At 29.6% G+C, this 20,743-nt stretch overlaps 1 protein-coding gene across 1 annotated transcript; it reads right to left on the bottom strand.

Annotated features, from left to right (window-relative positions):
• Positions 1 to 780: 780 nt before the first annotated feature.
• On the bottom strand, positions 781 to 18,089 carry LOC129970207 (uncharacterized). The gene is made up of 6 exons (XM_056084441.1): positions 18,058 to 18,089; positions 15,920 to 16,401; positions 14,258 to 14,515; positions 11,912 to 12,211; positions 3,561 to 3,854; positions 781 to 2,113 (listed from the first exon to the last, which is right to left on the bottom strand). Exons 2-6 carry the CDS (start codon positions 16,399 to 16,401, stop codon positions 1,942 to 1,944), a joined length of 1,506 nt encoding a protein of 501 aa, XP_055940416.1. The 5' UTR covers positions 18,058 to 18,089; the 3' UTR covers positions 781 to 1,941.
• Positions 18,090 to 20,743: the final 2,654 nt, after the last annotated feature.

Genomic DNA, 20,743 nt, shown 5'->3' with positions numbered 1-20,743 from the left:
TTTATAAAGACCTTATTTATTTAAAAAGATTTCCTTGTGTTTGTATTGATAATGAAAAAAAACTAGAAAAAAAAAAGATTTGAATTAGAAATACCTTAAAAAACAACATTAATTAAAAATTAATAATAGGCTTTAGTAAAATTTGAAACTTGTACCGAATTCTTAGATCAACAGTTTTTTAAAAACTGTGCCTTACTTCAATTGTTTGTCTCCATTTAAAATCATATATAAGCTTTTTATCATCAAACATGTTGACACTATGGATGATTATTATTAAATATGACGTCATGAACTTCATGCCATCATTTAATAACTTAGTGCAAATCATTAGTTAATCTGTTAATAAAAACTTCACTTATAGTTAGTTCAATTCCGACAGAAATTGTTTTAAATACTTCATAAATCCTCTATAAATAAACTGTAAAGAAATTCTGGATTTTTTTTTAATATTTGAAATTTTTGGATATAAACTTTTTCCCTTTTTACCGATCTAACGTCATTTGTGAATTATATATCATTATGTTTCATTATTATCATTTTCTTACTCTTGAAGTTTTCTAACATATCTCAGAATTTGTAAAAGGATTGTTTGATCGCCCTATATTTTCTTTAAAAAATGATTATATTTTATGCAAATTGAATGGTTAAACAGAAAAAAATCAGTATTTAGAAAACCTCATCCATATAAATACATTATTCTTTTTAAGTTTTTCATGCATATATTTTTGCAGAAATACCAGAAAAAAAGCATTCAAAATCAATAATTTTATTGCACTATATTGAACAAAACAATTACTACAAAAATATAATTTAACATAGCCAGCTATGATGTTTAAATAAATATATACGGATATATATATTATCAGCAACATGACAAGTATTCCTGTCATTGAAATACTTTTAAACATTCAGAAACTGATATTTGTTCATAGAAACGCATGAAAACAGAAATTGACTTATTCTGCAAAGGCAACTTCTTTGTTCAGTAAAAATGAAAGAAGTACTGATCAACAGTATTTAGAAATGCTGATGATATTAGAGATACAGTCCTTCAAAAAAGTATCTGAAAAATTCTTACTGCTCGCAATTTATAAATATTAAAATCAATCAAATAAATAATTTGTTCAATAATATATCTTCTATAAATATTTATAAATCATATTTGTCTCAGATATGGTTTTCATATTGTTTTAATTATCCTAAAACAACTTTCATTTTTTTTTCTTCTTTTAAATGATTTTAGGGCCGCGGTGGCCTGGTGGTAAGGTCTCGGCTTGTGAGCCGTAGGGTTTTAGATTCGAGACTCGATTCCACAGAAGAACCGTCGCGTAAGAGGGTCTGTTGCACGTTAAATCCGTCATGCCAAACGTCCTCCCGCTAGTGTGGTGTGGCTTGGAGAAGGGGGTGCCAGCTCAGGTGTCGTCCTCGTCATCTGACGGCGGTTCAAAATTACGAGGTCCGTCCCAAAATAGCCCTAGTGTTGCTTTACAACGGGACGTTAATATAACTAAACTAAACTAAACTTTAAATGATTTTAAATTTTAAGAACTCTTCGAGTATGAAATTTTATGTATTTTGATTGTAAAAATATAAGAAAAAAATTGCTTATGAGGCTGTCTCAATATATAAAAATGTAGAAAATAGGTCAATTTTTACAATGGTCAAATAGCTCGAATTAAATACTGTTAAAAACCATTTTTTTCAGAATAACATAATGTTTTGCTGTTAATAGCGATAATTAATTCTTAATAACGAGCAATTTTGCGATACTTTTTTGAAGGATCATACCTAATTTATGGAAATAGATGCTTTCATGGATGCATATGGGCTTGATATTTTTAAAATGGTGAAGTGTTTCACTTTGAAACCCACAATCTTATTTTCACTTTGAAACGAGCAATCACTAATGTCACAGACTAAAGTTCGAACTCAGGAAATATATTAAGCAAGCCTGCATACGCAGGTTGTTGGAAATTTGTAGAGTCGAACGTAAGGGCATGTTTCAGCACTTTCAGGATCGAAGCTGATTAGTTGATGGTAGCTGTATTTTTGAATGCATTGAGATTTTGATTTGCTGCAGATATCACTAGAACTGCACGGCTCTCCTGGTTTCCTGAAAAATTAAAGAAATAATTAATAATATTTTGGAAAACAAACATCAGATACAGTTTACAAAGCTATATATATAAGTAGCATAATTTTCACAGATACGTGGCCACACTTTTAAAATTTTAACTTCGGTTTATTTGTTCACGGGAGATTTAGTTTATACATATGGAACGCATTCCAACGCATTAGAAGACAAATGCAAAGTGACAGAAATTTTTCCCTTTAGTAATTTTACAAAGGGATTTCTTTCCCATGTGTCGATGTTGGAAAAGGAATCTTTGGTATCTTTAAAAGAATGCCATAAACGTTAAAATTTTATTCCCTTCGTTCTGACAGTGAGAAAATGCAATGGTAAGCAATTTTTAGGACTCTTGTTATAAATAATTAAATAAAAAAATGGTTTTGAATCAGGGAAAAAGAGAAAATTTTAGAAAAAAGTAACATGGATTAATTTAAGATAATAAAAAGAGGAAATTAGTTAGGATTTTAATCAAATTAAAAGATGTCACTGCATATATATATTTTATAATTTAATAACATTTTCAGCTAATAATATAAGCTCAAAATTACAAAGCATTCGACAAAATATTTTGCAATTAGGGATTAAGAAATTAAGAGAAATTTGCATAAGCAAGGTAGAGTTACATGTCCTTCGTACCCTCGTCTTAAAAACATAAGATTCTTTATGATATCTCCACAATGTTATTCGCTGCTTTGAATATCATACTTATAATCTGATGATATTGCAATGATACTATCGGGAAATTTGTATTAGTAAAGACAAAGGGTTACTTGCATTGTTTATTTTTACGGCACAAAATCTGACATGGCCATACTGCGCCAAATAGGCCAAATCATTACTTGTTTACAATCTAATTTAAAGATACGTATAGAGTCGTCAATAGTGTTTGGTCTTATTCTTCTTCGCTCAAGTAAACATAAGGGTAATATCACCTTTTGAGGGAAAAGTGATTCAGAAAAGATTTCTATCATTTTTAACGTTTACAGAAATGTAAGGAATAGATTATGATAGGACAATTGCATTGAACTAGTGTGTGCTTACCAGGAAGTTTGCCAATTTCTACCATTATTTTCTCCTGCCGAAATTGAAATAGGACATTTGGTGCAAATGTTACTAAAAAATGCATTCAGCAATGCGGTAAAAGAAGACAATTGCCAAGTTGCAACATTCATTTATATTATGGGAAAATCATATTATGATTTAGTTTTGCAAAGCTGATATTCTTGAGATAGATCGCATGCATAAGCAACCACCATAGTGATTCAAAGAAGCAAAAAAAAAAAAAAAAAAAAAAAAAGAATCTTAAAGAAAAACTTTAAATAAATATGCATCAAAATGCACATCAAAAGGTAACGAAATTTTTATTCTAGATTGGTGAAGTTATAAATTTAGATAGAAGTTATAATTTTAGATAGAAACCTGCACTTACTTGCACACTTCCAAAGCAATCCTTTGTGGGAATGTGTCCGTTTGGATAACAACATGCCATTTCCCTTTCAAGTCCTGAGCAAAACTGGGCCTGATGACCTCTCGATTCACTTCACAAAGCGGTTTCTTATAATTTGTGGAATGGGCTTTCCAAGTCCAGTAAGAATGATTGGTTATGTTTCGAGAAAGGGAATAGGATGCGATGTCCTCCATTGGTCCGGAACTTTCTGGAATCTCGACAAACATGTGATTGACGAGTTCTTCGCACACTTCCATTATCTGGGAAACTTCCGCACTGAAACAAACATTTTTTTTTCAAAATAATTAACGAGTTTCTTAATAATAATTATAACATCTATATACTTCATTTTTTTTCAAATAGAATTTTGGTTGTATTAGATGTTATAATAATAACATATATTATTAGAATATTAATATTAACCTTGTACTCCTATTTTTGGATATTCTTATTACTCTACACGTTGGATGGTGTAACCATTCTAACATATTGTCAATGCAAATGCGTACTATCGAATGTGAACTATCACACTTTTTTAAATACCACCTCTCTTTAGAACTGATGTTTATGTTGCAATGTCTTGAACCTGAATTCTTTTATAAGCTAAAGTAATGACAATTGCATTGTAATGTATCGAACAAATATATTTCGTTACTAATACTGTTTAGTATTTAATGTAAATATTGAATAAATTTCATGTATTTGATAGCTCACATTTGTATCGACGATATTATTGATTTACGCAAATTCCGGGAAAAAGTGTAATAAGGCTTTTTTAAAGCATTACAGAGAGTAATCAAATAAATTATTTGATCATGGTTAAGCTATAAACAAAAATCAAACAATAATAAACATTTCCCTAGTAGCTTTCATGCATTTCTTTGTAATTATCACTTTATAGGTTATCTTGAAAAAGCGTGTAGTCTCGTTCAAATTTTAAATGGCTAAAATTTTGAAAAAAATCACTTGAATTGCAGTATCTATTCTCACCCTTCAAAGTTTACAAAAGTTCACAAATTTATACTAAGAAGCACTTTGATTTGGGCATAAAATTTTTTGTCAGCAACAAAGTACCACTAGAGTTATTTTTAGCATTCAAATAAAATTCTTTTCTTTCGTGATGCAGAATCAGTCATTCAGAGCGTAAACAAGGATTTCACTGGATAAGTAAAAGCTAGTGACATCAAAAACAATTCCGGCGGGAAAAATTTTTACCAAAAGAATTTCGTGCAGCTACTCAAGTTGAAAGGTATGAACAACTTAAAATAAGAACAAATGACATTTCAGAATATTGTTTATTTAATTTAATCAGAGCGAAATTTACATATTTTCCCTTAATTGCTTTATGTATCAGGAAACTTTTTGTTCCGATTTATATTTAATTTTCTCAACTCAGAGCAAAGAAATACGACTTTTTGTAAAATCTAACATTAAGTTTTGGGCATATTTAAGCCATATTGTATGAAAAGGAAACTAAACAAACAAAAACTTTTGGAAAATTATTCTATGACATTATTTATTATAATACATTTTTTAAAATATGTATATTTTCATCGTGACGTATATATAAAACTAATGAAAAGAATTTCTTTAATTTTCGATCCATCTAAATTCAAATTCAAAAACACTAATAACGGTAATTTTAATTATAAGAAGCTGCTGCCCAAATAATTCTTTAGTTGGGTTTTCTTCGTTTCTTTTTCTTCCAAGTAATTCTTTTCTCGTTTGGGAGTCCCCCCCCCAAAAAAAAAAGGGAAAACGTATTTCTGAATTGTTAAAATGTCACTAATTTGCTTTTTCGTTCTCTGTTCGCTTTCTCATATACAAAGTATATTGAAAGTATTGTAATCATGAAAAAATTCTCACTCTAGATTTCGACGAATCTGCATGTTTTAAACTCCACTGAGTTTGAAAAACACATTTTTGGAAAATTTCTCTCTGTTACAATGATAACTCAAAATGTTTTGAGCTAGACAGATGAAATTTCTTATAAGGTTTGTACGCCAAATTTGTGGATTTTTATAAAATTTATCCGTTTAGAGGAAGTTTGTCTATTTGGACGTTCGAATGTAAGGGATACGATGAGTACTAAATGAAGAGAGCTAAATCGACAAAATTCGGTACACAGATTTGTCATCTATATTGTAGACACTTATTAAATTTTGAACCAAGTTCAAAAAGCGGTTGTTCATCTGTCAGTCTGTACTTTCAGAAGCAAGTAAATGCAATGAATTTGAATTTTGGTATGTGTATTTGTGACTATAGGTGCAATTCCTTGTTAATGTGTGATTTCAGTCGGTTGGAAAAAAACGCGGCTGAAACACAAATTCGATTTTCGGTTACTCTTTACCGGATGCCAGAGATTAATTATCAAAACTCTCATCAAAGATCAAAGATAGATTCAATAAAAAAATGCTAAAATCACTCTAAAGGTTAATATTTTGTAACTGTTGAAGGCTAATGCCATGTCAGGCTTGTTCTAGAATAACACCTTTATTACAGAGTATGTCAGAAAGTTTTAAGAAGACCATTCTTACTGATTATATATTTTTCTTAGAAATGAAGTTGCCTCGCATTTCTCTTCAACGGTCATGGCTCAGACTGATTAGGACATGGTAGTAGTTGATTGTGAAATCGAAAACTACATTTCAGTTTTTACTTAATCAATTAAGATAACAATAAATTGAGTTATGACTTATTATCTGAACGGTTGAAATTTCATACTTTTTGCTTTATGTTTTACTTAATGTTATATATATGTGTCATTACTTAAATATTAACATATTAATAGTGTTGTGCTTTTAAGTCTTGAGGAAATTGCAATTATGTCGATAACTCGGTTTATTTTCAACTCGAATGATTAACGTTTACTTCTACAGAAAGAATAAACATTAATTAAAACAAAAAGGAACAAATTAAAACATTAATTACAACAAAACATTTAAACATAATTAAAACAAAAAGGAAGCAAAAGAGGAAACTGGCGACCTTTTAGCAGCTCAGAAAGAGGACTTTCAGTTTTAGAAATGAAACTAGAACTAATTTTAAAGAATTCACAGCAAATCAAGAATTCAACTGTTATCAAATACGAGAGGAGTGAAGACCTAAATAATTCAGATGTTAAAAATATTTTTAGAGCTATATTAAAGTGGATAGGAAATTAATTTTTAAAAACGCGTTAAATTGAATTAAATATAAAAAGTTAATCTTTTTATCAGATTTTTGTCTCCAAGCTTTGTTTTTGTTGGAGAACCATCTTACAGACATTGAATTACCTAGTTTCTTTCTAGAAATTATTTTTTTAAAGAAAAATTCTATTTCAGAAATATAATGAGCAACTCTTATTACCTCTCCTAATATTAAAAGAGGATGTATGTCTTACATATTAACGCTTTACAAGGTAGAATGCTATAGCTACAAAATAAGTAACAGCAAAAAAAAAAAAAAAAAAAAAAAAAAATCAAAGCAAAAAATTTGTTAAAAACACAAAATATACATGCATAAGTTTTGAAGAATAAGAATACTAACTATATTTTGAACAATTTTTTTTTTCGAAATTTTAATGAATTAAAAATTAAGCAGAATTCTTTTTTATGGTAATTTCCAAAACGTTATTGCTCAAAAAATACTCCTTGCGCCATCTTAATATTTACAAAAGTTATCTTTTCCATGATATAATACTAATTGCAATACATTTTCTTCCCTAATTTCAACAAATTTTTTAAAGCCTTTTTGTAAATATGATTTGCTATCGCTACTATAATAGCAGTCAAACCTTTTCAAGATTTCATCCAATTTTTCAATTGCACGTTTTTTGGTAACTGAAAAAGAAAAGTTCCTTGTTTCTTACACTTTTGTGGTTAGGAATTTAGTCAGGCACTCACAAAAGATTACAAGAAATTTTTTAGCTTATGGATATTTAGAAATTAAATTTTACAGCTTTTTTAAAAATTTTATTTTCCACACCCGCTTAGCTTACCCAGATGGCATAAATCTTGCAAGTGTGTGTGTGTGAACGATTTACAGCTTATAGTCCAGTCAAATTGCCCTGAAAAACATCAAAATGTGAAACAAAAATATTTATGATCAATTTTATTGCTTTAACTTGATAGTTTGGTCACATAATACAGGTCACTGTATTTTTTCCCAGATGTGGGAATATATAAGGGCAAGAGAAAGGAAAAGTTGGGACATCGGGTTTTCTCATTTAAAAAAAAAACGCCGTTAATCTGAAAGATTTAAATGGAAAATTTAAGATTGAAGAAGATTTAATGAAAATTTGCAAGTATTATAAAACCTTATAAAATGAACTATGAACATTAAGATAGCATCTATAAGCCATAAATAAATTTTTAAAAAATGTAAATATGGAATTTTTTTTTGTTTACCTTTATTAATTTGATAAAGTTTTTGTAATACAACTAAAATTATGTGACACACAGAAGGGAATACCTGGTAAAAATTTGGGATCGATTCCTAAATTACTTTTCGAAAAATTCCACTTTGTCAAAATAAATAAATATATATATGTGTCAAAAAATGCTTATAAGTACTTTTCTATCCATCCCAATTCACGAATTGAAAAAAAAAATGCATTCTAAAAGTATTTTTATATCTTTTCAAACGGTATTATAACGGTCTATTTTCAGAAAAAATCGGTGAAAACTCAAAATGGGGAGAAAAAAAATCTTTCTCTGTAATGACAGATTCTCAAAGAACGTTAGATAATAGCGTTCGCGAGCGTAACGGTGCGTGTCTTGAGTCATCAGAAAATGCTTTGAGGCATAGTAATTTTCACCACAAGAAAAGAGAATAAGATTATAATAGGATTCTTTTTCGAGCCGGGAATTGGGACGAATAAAAGGCATTTTTACTTATATGCATATTTATAGGCATTTTTCGACGTCTGTTTTTTTTTTTTTTTTCTTACGAAGATGTTGAATGCTTCGAAAAATAATGTATATATCAATACATATTTATTAGATTTTTCCTTGTGTTTAACATATAAGTAAAAATAGAGTCCCAAAAATTTCACTCAAAATAAAAAATAATCTTTTAAAAATATTTTTCCACATTTAAGCTTATTTTAATTTTATACTTGACCTGATGTAGCTGTTTTAACGTGCGACATCTCATTTCATTGCTTTATCCAGTGTCTATAACTTTCCTATTCAGACTTTTCTTCTCAGATTATTTGTCTAAAGGCGACATTTCGTTTTATTTCGGCTTTCCCTTTCACCATTACAAATCCTCATATCTAGACGCGAATGCAGTGACTTGTTTGGGACGACTAACCCAACAAGTTAAAGTAATAAAATTTATCTAATGAATATTTTTCTCATATCAAAGTAGTATTCAACTGAACTATTACTATTGTTACAGATCGGTTAAACTCTTGCTATTACTTTACTTTTATATTTTTGACACACACACACACATATATATATAGTTGTATATTTCATAATAAAAGAGTAAATTTTTTATTTTAGAATCAAAACAAAATTAAAAAATTGCCATATAATACAATACAGTATTAATTTGTTATTAAATGTTTTTGTCATAATTAGCTTAAAAATGGATTTAGCAATTAGCTAATGAATGTGCAATACTTGTCAGTTAAATAACAATTGTGCCTGAGGAAAATGAAAAAGAAAGAATACCTTTATAAAATTTCATTTTTAAACTCCTTACTTTATATTTAACAAAAAGGGGTCTTACAAGCATTTAAAACAAAGTTAACAAAATTAACAATGTAATACATTATAATAATTAATTCGTTATTAATTTATGAGCCATAATTAGCCTAAAATAGTTTTAGCGGGTTTGTCAAATAAATAATAATCATGGATGATGAAAAAAAAATCTTTATTAGATCTCCTTTCTAAAGCTCCTTTTTGTATTTTATTCCTTATCACCATTCAAAATTTCATTATTTCTGTCGTGTAATTTTCTGACCCCATTTTCTTGTAACTGCCTTTCTTAAGAACTGTACTTGAAATATTTTTTGGGTCATTGTTGTGTTTGAAGGTTATGAACTCTTGATTTCAAGAATTCCGCCCACCTTCCTACAAATCGATTACAATTTTTAGAGACTCATTCTACCTTGCACTATTTTCAGCATTTTCATGTAAGGGCTCGAATCATTAGTTTCATAACATACAAAAAATAGAGAATATTTTCATTCCATTTATAAATTAAAATTTTATTTAAATATTAATATATTATATATACACTGTTGTCTTTAGTTAGTTTTTTTTTTTCAAATCATTTCTCTGTCGTTTGTTTCAAATAATTCTTTCTTTTACCAAAAATTAACTAAATTGAAAACTTAAATTAAAGTTGGTTTATATTACTTAAATGATGAATATGATGGGTGGTTCTATGAAATGAAGGGTAACTTAATTAACTAGTTATAAATGGAAACATTTTTTAGGACTATTAATTTATTCTGGCGTCTTATCTTTTAGTTTAAAAAGACTGATATGCTACATTTCAAGCTCTAAATAAAGTGTTCAAAATTTTTTCCTATTTAAAAAATATCTAGTCACCAGCATTTTTCGATTTTTTTTTTTCGTTTGATGACGCGATAATTAATTATATATCTTTTATAGTATCTTAATTGGTCCTACTTTTTATTCTTTTATACTATCAAATTAATGGTAGATATGAGGTACCATCTATTTTGAATATAAACTATCCAACTTAAAAAATTACACCTAAAATGAATTTATATACTGACAATGAGATATCAGTGACCATGTTTTGATCGAAAGTCATAATTTATTTAAATATGTGCAATCGTTTGCGTTCATTTTTTTATTTTATTTATCTGTATGAAAGGGAGAAATAATTGGGGTAAATGGTGTAGCATTTTTTTTAAAGTAAAAGTTATGATTCCTTACTTAAATATCTATTTTTCAATGGAAGTTCATTTCTGCTGCTTTTCCATACGCAAAGTGAAAACGATAAATACTGAATAGATAGATAGTGAATAATATAAAGTAAACAGCGAGAAGGATTCTCCAAATTCAGAGTATGCGAGAGAGTTCACTCGCAATACTGTTAATAATCATCAAGTGATACAAAAATTATTACGGAACTTGGTGCCTTATGTAATCTTGAATTGGAAAATTGGTAAAATATTAGATTTAGAAAAGATTAGATTATAAAATATCAGATTATAAAAATTCAGATTTAGAAAAAAGATTTCAAATGAATCTTATGCATCATTGAAAGGCAATTTATAAAGGTATATAAAGCCTTTTTTTGTTGAAATAGAAAAATTATTATAATTTATAAGTTGAACGTAAACAGGGTTCAGTGAGACGGTGTGTTTTCTTAACATTAATTTGTTAAAAAAATCTGCCATATTATACTGTTCGTTTCGGTATCCCATCATCTTTCGACGATTCTGCTTATGGTCGTCTTCTGCTTCGCTAAGGAATAAGAAATGGAAGGATAAACGCACATTCGGAGCTCTCTGTCATTCTTTGACCTTGAATTCCGTCCCTTTAGATATTTTTTCATTCAGTTTTTTTCCTTCTGTCTTATGTATGTGATAATTGTGTCGTTTCTGGTCGTACTATTTTAACTCAATATTGCGAATTATTTGCTTACATGGCTAGTTCAAATGGCAAAAAAGCTTTCAGAGTGGAAAAAAGAATATTCTTCATGTAATATCGTTAAAACTGTCCAAAATTTTCAACCTTTGTTGATCTCAAAATGTCATAAAAAATTCAATAATAAATTTAAAAATTAATTGTTTTAACATATAAAATTATTATTATTTTATAAAAAAAATGAAATTTTAAGTTTAAGTTAATGTTAAGTTTTAATAAAAAGTTCCAAATTTTAAGAACAGAAATATCCCATTTATCCATCATGATTTAATGTTTAGGCCACTTACAGTAAACAAAAATTGTTCTAAAGTATTTTACTGCGAATTAGTATCTTTTTTTTCCGACAATATTACGAGTTGTCAGCAGTTTTTATGCTTCTTAAGTCCGCGTAAAATACTAGTTCACCTAATTGTTAAACGTAAATTCTCCTCCTTTCATCTTTTCTATCCCCCATTCTGACTAAATAAACACATCTTGACGCATGCAAACACATCCTGATTCACGCAAAAAAAGCGAAGGGTTGTAGAATCCGAGAATGACCACTATATGCCGAGATATTTGAACACTTTTCATAACAATAAATATTGAATTTTGCTATGGTTTTGCTCCACAATATTTTCTTCTAAGCGATATAAATGACATAAATAATGAAAGTTAAGTAACCGAGTTATCTTTTAAGGAAGATAGCGTGTTAGACACGAAATTGGAACATACCTTGGATAATTAATTCCTAAATCACACCAGCCCAGATCATTTGTACCACCACATTTCAGCTCCATTGGTGGTGCAGTTTCATCTTGCTGTCTTGCAGATGAATTCTGGGGAGCTTCTGTCTTCACAAAGTGTAGGTTTGATGCTGCCCAATCTTCACCTTTAGCCTTAGAGACAACACCTTTTTTATAGGACACAGGGTGAGCCTTGGCTTTGTATCCTTCCAGCACAGAGTCCGAAGAGGCAATAACGCGGGCTTTGGTTGCAGTTACCTTTTCAGAATCCGCTTCCATCACGTGAACTCTGAAATCATGGGCATAGAATCAAAAAAAATTAATAATCATTTTTCTTGTAAATTTACAAAAAATCCAATAAAGCGTGTTCGTTTTAAAATAAGGATAATAAACTTTTAGGTATATTTGAAACCTGACAGTCATTATCATTTCTTTACTTTAAGTGTAACATTACGAGTCTAACTTATCACTCAACTTCTGATAGCACTTAATATAGATATTCTTGTTCATTGAATTTTTCGAACAGGTGTAAAAGGCATGAGAATATAACTTTTTATATAATAGACACGAGCTTTCATCATATCCTTTTTCAATATTCTAATATAAACTGCACAACATGAATTTGTTTTCTTTGCTTCTTATTTTCTTTCGCGTTTAATTATATCTAAAGAATTATTAAAGTAATTATCATTTCAGGTCATTTTCCATTTATCAATGCCCCATTTCATAAAAAAAAAACGAATTTTTACACAAAATTTATTTTACATGGGTTAACAAATTAAGTATGTTTCATATTGATACAAAAGATTCTTCTAATGAATTGACATTAAAAGAGTTAAAGTATTTCTTCAAATTTCAAATATTTTCTTCCTTTATAAAGAGCTTCTTTAAATGTATGTTCAGGCTACATTAAAAAAATTTTTTAGTTAGTCTAAATTTAACAAAAAAAATTCACTTGCATATATGTATTCCAAAAGTCTCGCAAGAATTATAACTGATGACCTTATTCTTTTTGGGAAATAAAACCAGAAGGGAGTTGCTTATGAATTATCTAGGCTTCAATCAAGCCTAACACAATAGTACCCATATGATATAGATCTATTAAAAATATATGGTAAATGTGTTCAAAAAATCTTTTGAATTGTTGACAGTCACTTAGGTAACCACAAGCGCTCTGTTGAAACTTCCATGATGAGTTGAATGACCTTCGTTATGGGAGCATTCAGAAACTGGGAATGGGGTTCTAAAAGCCATCACCAGCCTTAACCCAGCTCCCCCCCCCCCCGACGGAAGCACATTCCATTATCGAAAACAAAGATAACTTCACCATACACCATTTCTGAGCTGAGAGAGAAGAGAGAACCTGCTTATGTCACTGAAAACTTAACATCCACATTACTGGAAGGGATGTTTACTTAAGTAAATATAATCGCCCTATCACAGCGCATGGGATAATTTAAATGATCATGTTCAACTAGAATGGATACATTATAGTTCCCATTACAGCGCGTCTAATGTGTCTGTGCCTGACATAGAAGTAAGATCCATCATCGGAGTGAGGGAAAATCGAACCCCTACACTATTACTGAACCAACTAAAGAAGTTCATGAATACCTTCAATAAGATTAAGTACATAAATAAGAAAATGGTTATTTAAATATTACATTGTAAATATATCTCCTTAAAATAATTATGCAATAACTACTTTTGTTTGCGCAAATTATCAGATGAGATTAGGATACAATAGTAGGCCAGACTGTAAACTGGTAATCACAGGAATTACTTCTACTGCCTTAGCATTAGGGAGGAATTGGACGGGTCAAGCACCACGACACATAATGTAGGGTACCGTGATAGGCACATAATAGCCCTATTATGAACAGCACAGAAATCGGCTCCTTATACTGAAGAACAAAGGCTCGATTCGCCATCCGCTATAAGCCCAGAAAGCAACACCACCATTTTTTTCCACCAGGGAGATAAGAACCGACCATCACATAGGATTCTCTTTCAATTTCTGAGGTGTCTCTTAACTGTAGGAAGACAAGCTAACAGTTATAAGAATTAGCACGTCCCGTCAAAGCATAAGTATTGAATAAAATTAGCAAACCAAGAATAAGCATTAGAAATAAAGATTTCACCTCGTGGTAATGTATAAAAATGGGACTAGACTTGGTGATTATAAAAACAGTATTGAAAGCTTATCTTGATTTACTCCAAATGATCTACTATTGCATCATAAATACTCGTTTATTTTGAATAACTTGCATATTTATAGATCGTTTGAACTGATTTTTATACCATTCACTAATATTTGAGCAAAATATAAACTTACCTCTTAGCTTCGATCTCTTTTGGCTCTATAAGGATTGCTTTCATAGGTTTAAACGACGATCCTCCACTCATAACTTTCCTAGCCGTTAATACTTTAGGTTGTCCTCCAGAATGAGCTTTAATGACTGTTACATGACCACCTGCAGACCCGATGATGTCATCCATCTCGTAGGATATTTCCCCTTTGTTCCATCGTCCCGGTTTACGATCATCTTCATCACTATCTCCCTGGGAGAAAGGAACAATACCGTAGTGATGCCTAAAATCGGATATATGCATTAGAGCCTGTAAGAATACATTGAAAAAGAATTCAAACATGCTTTTCTGTAATTAGTTTTAAAATCTAAGCTCGTTTAGATTATTTATAATATGATGGAAGAATGTTTGACTGATAAGAATATAACTTGTCTTACCTCTAACCCTCACTTAGCTGTTCCGGCCCCACGGCTGAAAGGAGATGAAGTGAATAGAGAGAGAGAAAAACAGTTGTGCGAGAGTGTGTAACTGATACCGGTAAGAGAGTGTGTAGGTAGGAGCTCCGGTCAGAATTCTTTAAAGTGAGTTTAAATTTAAATTTGAATTTAACTGTGTATATGTAAATTGTTATCGATAATTTAATACATAAAATATAATGAACTTGTGTCACTAAGAAAAGTATCATCACTTGTGTCAAGGCATGCAACACAACTCTCCGTAGTTTCCTTAAAAAAACTAATCAAAGAAATTCATTTCATCCGAGCGAACTTTTATATACAACAAATAATCCTTTTATAGATGAAAACCAACTGCTTTTGGCAATCGGTTTGTTTGCCTCAATTATTGCTTTTCTGCCTGTTAAATTATTATCTTATAATTATCTGATAAAAAAGAAAAATAGGAATGAAATGGAATCTACAAATTACAACGGTTGAAAAAAAAATGTATATACTGCGAAAGGGAAAATCCTTTTAATGGCCAAATAGAACAATTTTTTATATCAATTTTTACATTGGTAAAGGCAAAGGTTTATTGGAATAATGAAGTAAATTTTAATTTCCTAGTAAAAGTATAAACACAGTTACAAATTGTGAATTAAATTAAATTTAAAAATTGTATTAAGAGAAAAATTGTAAAGAAATAAAATTGATATAATTAGAAAGTTAATTTTTTGAGTTTTAAAATAAAAATAATTTTTGTTATGCAATATCTTCGGAAAATGTAGCTAAAAATACATCAAAAGCTTGCTCAATTTTTAATTAATATATTGTCAGTAATTTTTGAGCTTCAAAAAGTTAACAGCTATTTCCCCCTTGTTTTGAAGGGTAGTTATGCGAAAATTCTTGTTTTTATTGATTGTATAGTAAAATAAATAAAATATATTTATACATAAAAATATTCATTTTTATATAGCATAGAAATAATACTGGAGAAATTTAAAGTACTTAGGCGATTTAAAGTAGCGTTAGAATAGAGAAAAAAAGTTTCCACTTTATTCATTTTTCAGGAATTGTATCATATTCTATTTATGTGTTGTAAATACAAATTGAATTTTCAGTTCATGTGACTCAATAACGGTTTTCAAAGGAAAACTTAAAATATTCAACAATTTTCTATTATAAGAAATAGCTAATAAAAAGGCAGAATTTCTTTAAAAAAAAAGAATTTTACCCATTTCGAAACCCACCTGGTAGCCTGTCGTGGAGGACTTGGTATCTGAGATGCATAATCCTTTGTAGTGATGTATCGATTTCCTGTACTAGAATCATCTGAATTTGCATCTTTTAAGGAAAGCGTAAGGGTTGTTGGTAGAAACTGTTGTCCTTTTTCAGGCATTGCTTCTGCATTAAGAATATGAATGTTGTCCTTTGGAAGAGTGAGAACAAGCCTTCGACCATTCCTTGGCCTTTTGCTCATTGTCATGGGCTGGATAAGGACAAAGGGAGGACCTCCTCGCTTGATGGGCCCAACAGTAGTCGTCGATTCGGTTGTTCTTGTGAAAGGAATTTGTAAGAACTGTCTGTTTTCAGAGGGGCGCAGTCGATGGGTTGTCATTATATTATAAAAGCCTTGTCTCATTGGAGGGGATGATGGCAATCCGAAGGTGAGAACATGGCAGAACAAGGATGCGGTCGTCAGTAGCAGTAAAGTACATACGGAAAATTCCATCTAAGGGAATAACAATTTTTTATTGAAGAAACACTTGGAAAAACAACATTTAAATTTTGAGTTTCCAATAGTGAAATGAAACAAACTGTGCAAGATCAAATTATTTAAATTTTATTTCATTTGTCCAAGAACATTACTCAAACTTTTAAAGCTAAAATGAATATTCATTTCTTTCTGTTTTTCAGCCGTTTGGATTTGAACGAAAACATGTTTCAGAGGACAATCATGAAAGAAAAATGTTTAAACAATTGCACAATAGTAAATTGTTTAAAATTAGAGTTCAAAGAAAGTGAAAAAACGAATCTAAAAAAAAAGTGCCTTTTTTTTCGCCTATGAATTTGAAATGAGAGACTTTAAATATTTATCTTTTCAATTTAAAAATAGTCTTCTTTTGATATAATTTTCCTTTCTATGTATTAGATGCACACACACACACACACACACACACACACACACACACACATACACACACACACACACACACACACACACACACACACACACACACACACACACACACACACACTGACGTACTATATTTTGGTGGAAAACAGCCGATCCTTGAGGACATATCTAGATGTCATTAGTTTTTATGCGATAAAAATAATTGCCGAAATTGAACCAGTTATTTGGCCTTGACGACTGGCTCTTTGAGTTTACTTATTATCTTAAATATAAAGATTTCATTTTAACTTTTTATCACTGGAAAGAAGAAAGCTACTATTGTTCTAAAAACATAATAATAACTATATAAAAATAAAAATTATTTATTTATAAAATTAAAAATAAATATTCAAAATAGATAGAAAAACATTTTTATAACTAACTAGCTGGTACCCGGCGCGTTTCTGCCGAAGAAGAAATAATGTTGGAAATATCATTTGAAATGGCTCTCTTATTTAATTATGATAGAAAGAACGATATTAATTTCTTGTCGACAATAAATGCATTCAATGAAATTGAATGATATATAATGGAGAGTATAAATAATATTTATTCTACTTTTTTGACTTTATTATTCAATTATACATTAGGGTAGTCATATTTTTTTTTTTTGTTTTTCCGTCTTCAGCAAAAACAAATAAATTTCTTGGCTATCCGACTCATGGGCATCCAAACATATAATTGGCCATGTGAAAAGCATGGATTTTCTAGGCTCAAAGCAATAAGTTGGCAAAGTTTTATCGCCATCGGATGAACATTACGGAATAGCATAAAATACGAACAAATAAGCATTCATTTTTAAATATTAGATATAATAATTGTATTATGCCTATAAACTTCGCGCAAGTGCAAACTATAAGTTGACAAAGTTTTATCGCAATTGGAGGAATGGTACGGCAGGGCATAAAACACGAACAAAAATTTATTTTTATATATTAGATAATATTATTTAATTATCTTTACAATAAGATTTTACATAAAAGTTGCTTTGAGCACATTAATTTACGATGAAATTATCAAATTCTTATAAAATGAATTTATCTGATAGAACGATGGATTTAAAATATTTAAACAAACAATCAATAATTTTTATCTTCATTCTACGAAACCTTTGATGATTCTCTGGGTAGCAAAAGCTAATTGAAAATTTTAGAAGATCCCTCAACTGAGTCAAGGTTTGAAAATGGAAAGAATGGAAGTGGAAATACGCACCTTTCGGTTGTTCCGTTGCGGTGAGTTGTGAGAGGCTGTGGGTGCAACAAGGATGGAAAAAGACATCAGGAACTAGTTTCCTGACCTGTATAACTTTTTTTCGTTCCTTAATCCTGAGATCGACACGATTCCCAATCACGTTACGCTCCTTTTAACAATATTCCACGAATGTCATTTGTGGGCCTTTTCACTTGACGTCTGTTGATGAGTGACACTTGTTTTCATTCATTGAAATGAGTGCTAAAAATTCCTCCTCTTTAGGACGAGTTCCGCATCATATCGTTAGTGATAAATTACAGCTAGGAAAAAATGGGATGGCACGTAGAAAGCTATTTGTAGATTTTGAAAATTAATTTCTTGGGCTTTAAAATGCTGGTTTATTAAAAATTGATTTTTAAATGTTTTATTCGCATTCATTTCTTGACTAAATCACGGGGAAAATGCTTGAAAAACTATATTCAAGTATGTTTTACGACTGCGAAATATCTTGTTACCAATCGGTAACAGTGAATATTATTTGAGAAAAAAAAACTGTAAAAGTGATAAATATAGACTTAACACTAGGTTTACCAAGGGGTCATTTTGACCCCTTTGAGAAAACTTTTCGTTAATTTTCACCAAGAAAATTATTGCCATACTTTATGAGAATATTTTAATTAAAATTTTACTTACATTTATAAGGCACATAATCGCAAATATTATCTTTTTCTTTTTTTTAGTTTCGAAGGAATGTATATAGTATACCTACTTTTATCGAAGGGTCATTTTGACCATTCGAATAAATATTATTGAGAATACATACATTTATATTTAAGTATGTAATGGCTTGAAAGGGACGCACATAGATGTATAAATATAGAAATAAGTATGTGATAGTAAAATGTGTGTATATAAGAAGTAAGAAGGCGAAGCCGAAAGTCAGTCAGATAGAAGCTATTATAGGTTGTTAGTAAGAAGACGTGTGAGTCAATGTTTAGGTAGAAAATGATGGTAAAATAATAGATGGTGAAGACCTAGATTAGAAAATAAACATTTTTTTAGTAAATAAACGCAGAGAAACTGCCTTTTCCTCACACCACACCAAGCCTCAACAAATATACTGAAAATATAAAAGTTTTTTTCTACTTTAACTTCATAATAGATAGGTCAATTTATATATTTTTAATTAAATACAGAAAGGAGTCATTTTGGACCCTTTGGTAGGAAAAAGTACATGCCAACTCATGGTAAACATAGCGTTAAATACTTCACTTTATACAACTTTTCGATTAGCAACTTTTTTAAAAGTTGCAAAATAAAATATGGTATTTTCAATGGTATAAATGAACCAAACTATTGCATCCAAAAGTGTGAAACTCAATTAATTAATTTATTTTTTCAACAGCATTTGTGCTACCATGGACATATTTTAAATTGATTTAATAACATTCTCATTATGTATTCTACTGGCAACAAAAGGCATTAAAGTTTAAATATTATTTTCATATTTTAGAAGATAAAGTTAGATCGCTTTATGGCAACATTCGGAATTTAAAAGTTAAAATCTATCAGAATCTTTTTTAAATAATATTTTACCGACATTAAAATAGTTTTAATTCGCTTGCTTTTAATAATTTCTTAGTATTGTTGAATTTATATAAATAGAGTGATCATTATTTAAAAAAAAGACGTTCATAGTAAAAGAAAATATGCATCTTATGTTGTAAAATACAATACAGAACAGTTACATCAAAATGCTGTGTATAAATTTAGAGATGGTGTGTTGAAAAATAATATTTTGTTATTATTCTCTTTTTTTTGAATGTCTTAAAACATTAACTAAATCATATGAAGGAGAAAATTTACTATTTCTGATCGTTCAAAATTAATGAAAAAAATTGTAAAATAAGAAAAATAGTTTCCTCTTTTAGCAATTTTACTTTTGGGAGTAATTTTTAGAACGCTTCTAAGATTTCGAATTTCTTAAATTCACTTCATCTTTATCACTTTCTTAAATCATTCATCTTCATCTTTTCCACAAATCAAAATTTAACACATTAAGCAAGAGTTAATTCATTATTTTAAAGGTCTATTTATATTTTTAAAAAAAACTTAAAATTCAACTTTAGTGTAAAATTTTTTAAAATCAAAATTTTCTGAAATCTTTCTATCGGTATCTTTACAGGTATATCTTGCTTTGAACGATGAGTTAAAGAATTTTTTTAAATTATAAAGAGTGTCATCCAGGCGCTCTAATTACTTTCTTTTTTATTCATATGAAATATTTCGTTGAAAATTCATTCCAAATTCAACTATATCCAGATTGGTAGTTAATTCCATTTTATCAAGTTTATTTATTCATTTCTTCATCTCTTTGGATAGTGAACAGATGCTAAAAATGATCAGTATGTCATATTCATTTTCCAAGTATATCACTGTCACGGTTCAGTCCATAAGTCATTTAGTTTCCTTAACATTAAACAACCAGAAGAGCTTCACTGAATTAGCTGCTCCGTTTATTGCTTCAGATAATCAGGGAACGGCAATATAACGAGGAACTAAACTACTGTCGAATTGATTCGGTAAACACACAAATGATTTTTTTTAAAAAAATACAGTTCTGCATCAGAGCTCCCATCTTTCTCCTGTCTAACACGTTTTTGAACATCATGATGTATATAAGCATTTTAACAATCATTATCACATT

Source organism: Argiope bruennichi, chromosome 1 (assembly GCF_947563725.1).
Source record: "Argiope bruennichi chromosome 1, qqArgBrue1.1, whole genome shotgun sequence".
In the NCBI taxonomy this organism is placed as follows: domain Eukaryota; kingdom Metazoa; phylum Arthropoda; class Arachnida; order Araneae; family Araneidae; genus Argiope; species Argiope bruennichi.
This window is presented reverse-complemented; position numbering and strand designations above follow the sequence as displayed.

Excerpts from the sequence above, each read along its gene's own strand:
- LOC129970207 (XM_056084441.1), bottom strand. The coding sequence starts at position 16,401 with ATGGAATTTTCCGTATGTACTTTACTGCTACTGACGACCGCATCCTTG. Across the intron at positions 14,516-15,919 it reads CCTCCACGACAGGCTACCAG|GCATCACTACGGTATTGTTC; the intron begins GTGGGTTTCGAA and ends ATCCGATTTTAG. Across the intron at positions 3,855-11,911 it reads TTAGGAATTAATTATCCAAG|TGCGGAAGTTTCCCAGATAA; the intron begins GTATGTTCCAAT and ends TGTTTGTTTCAG.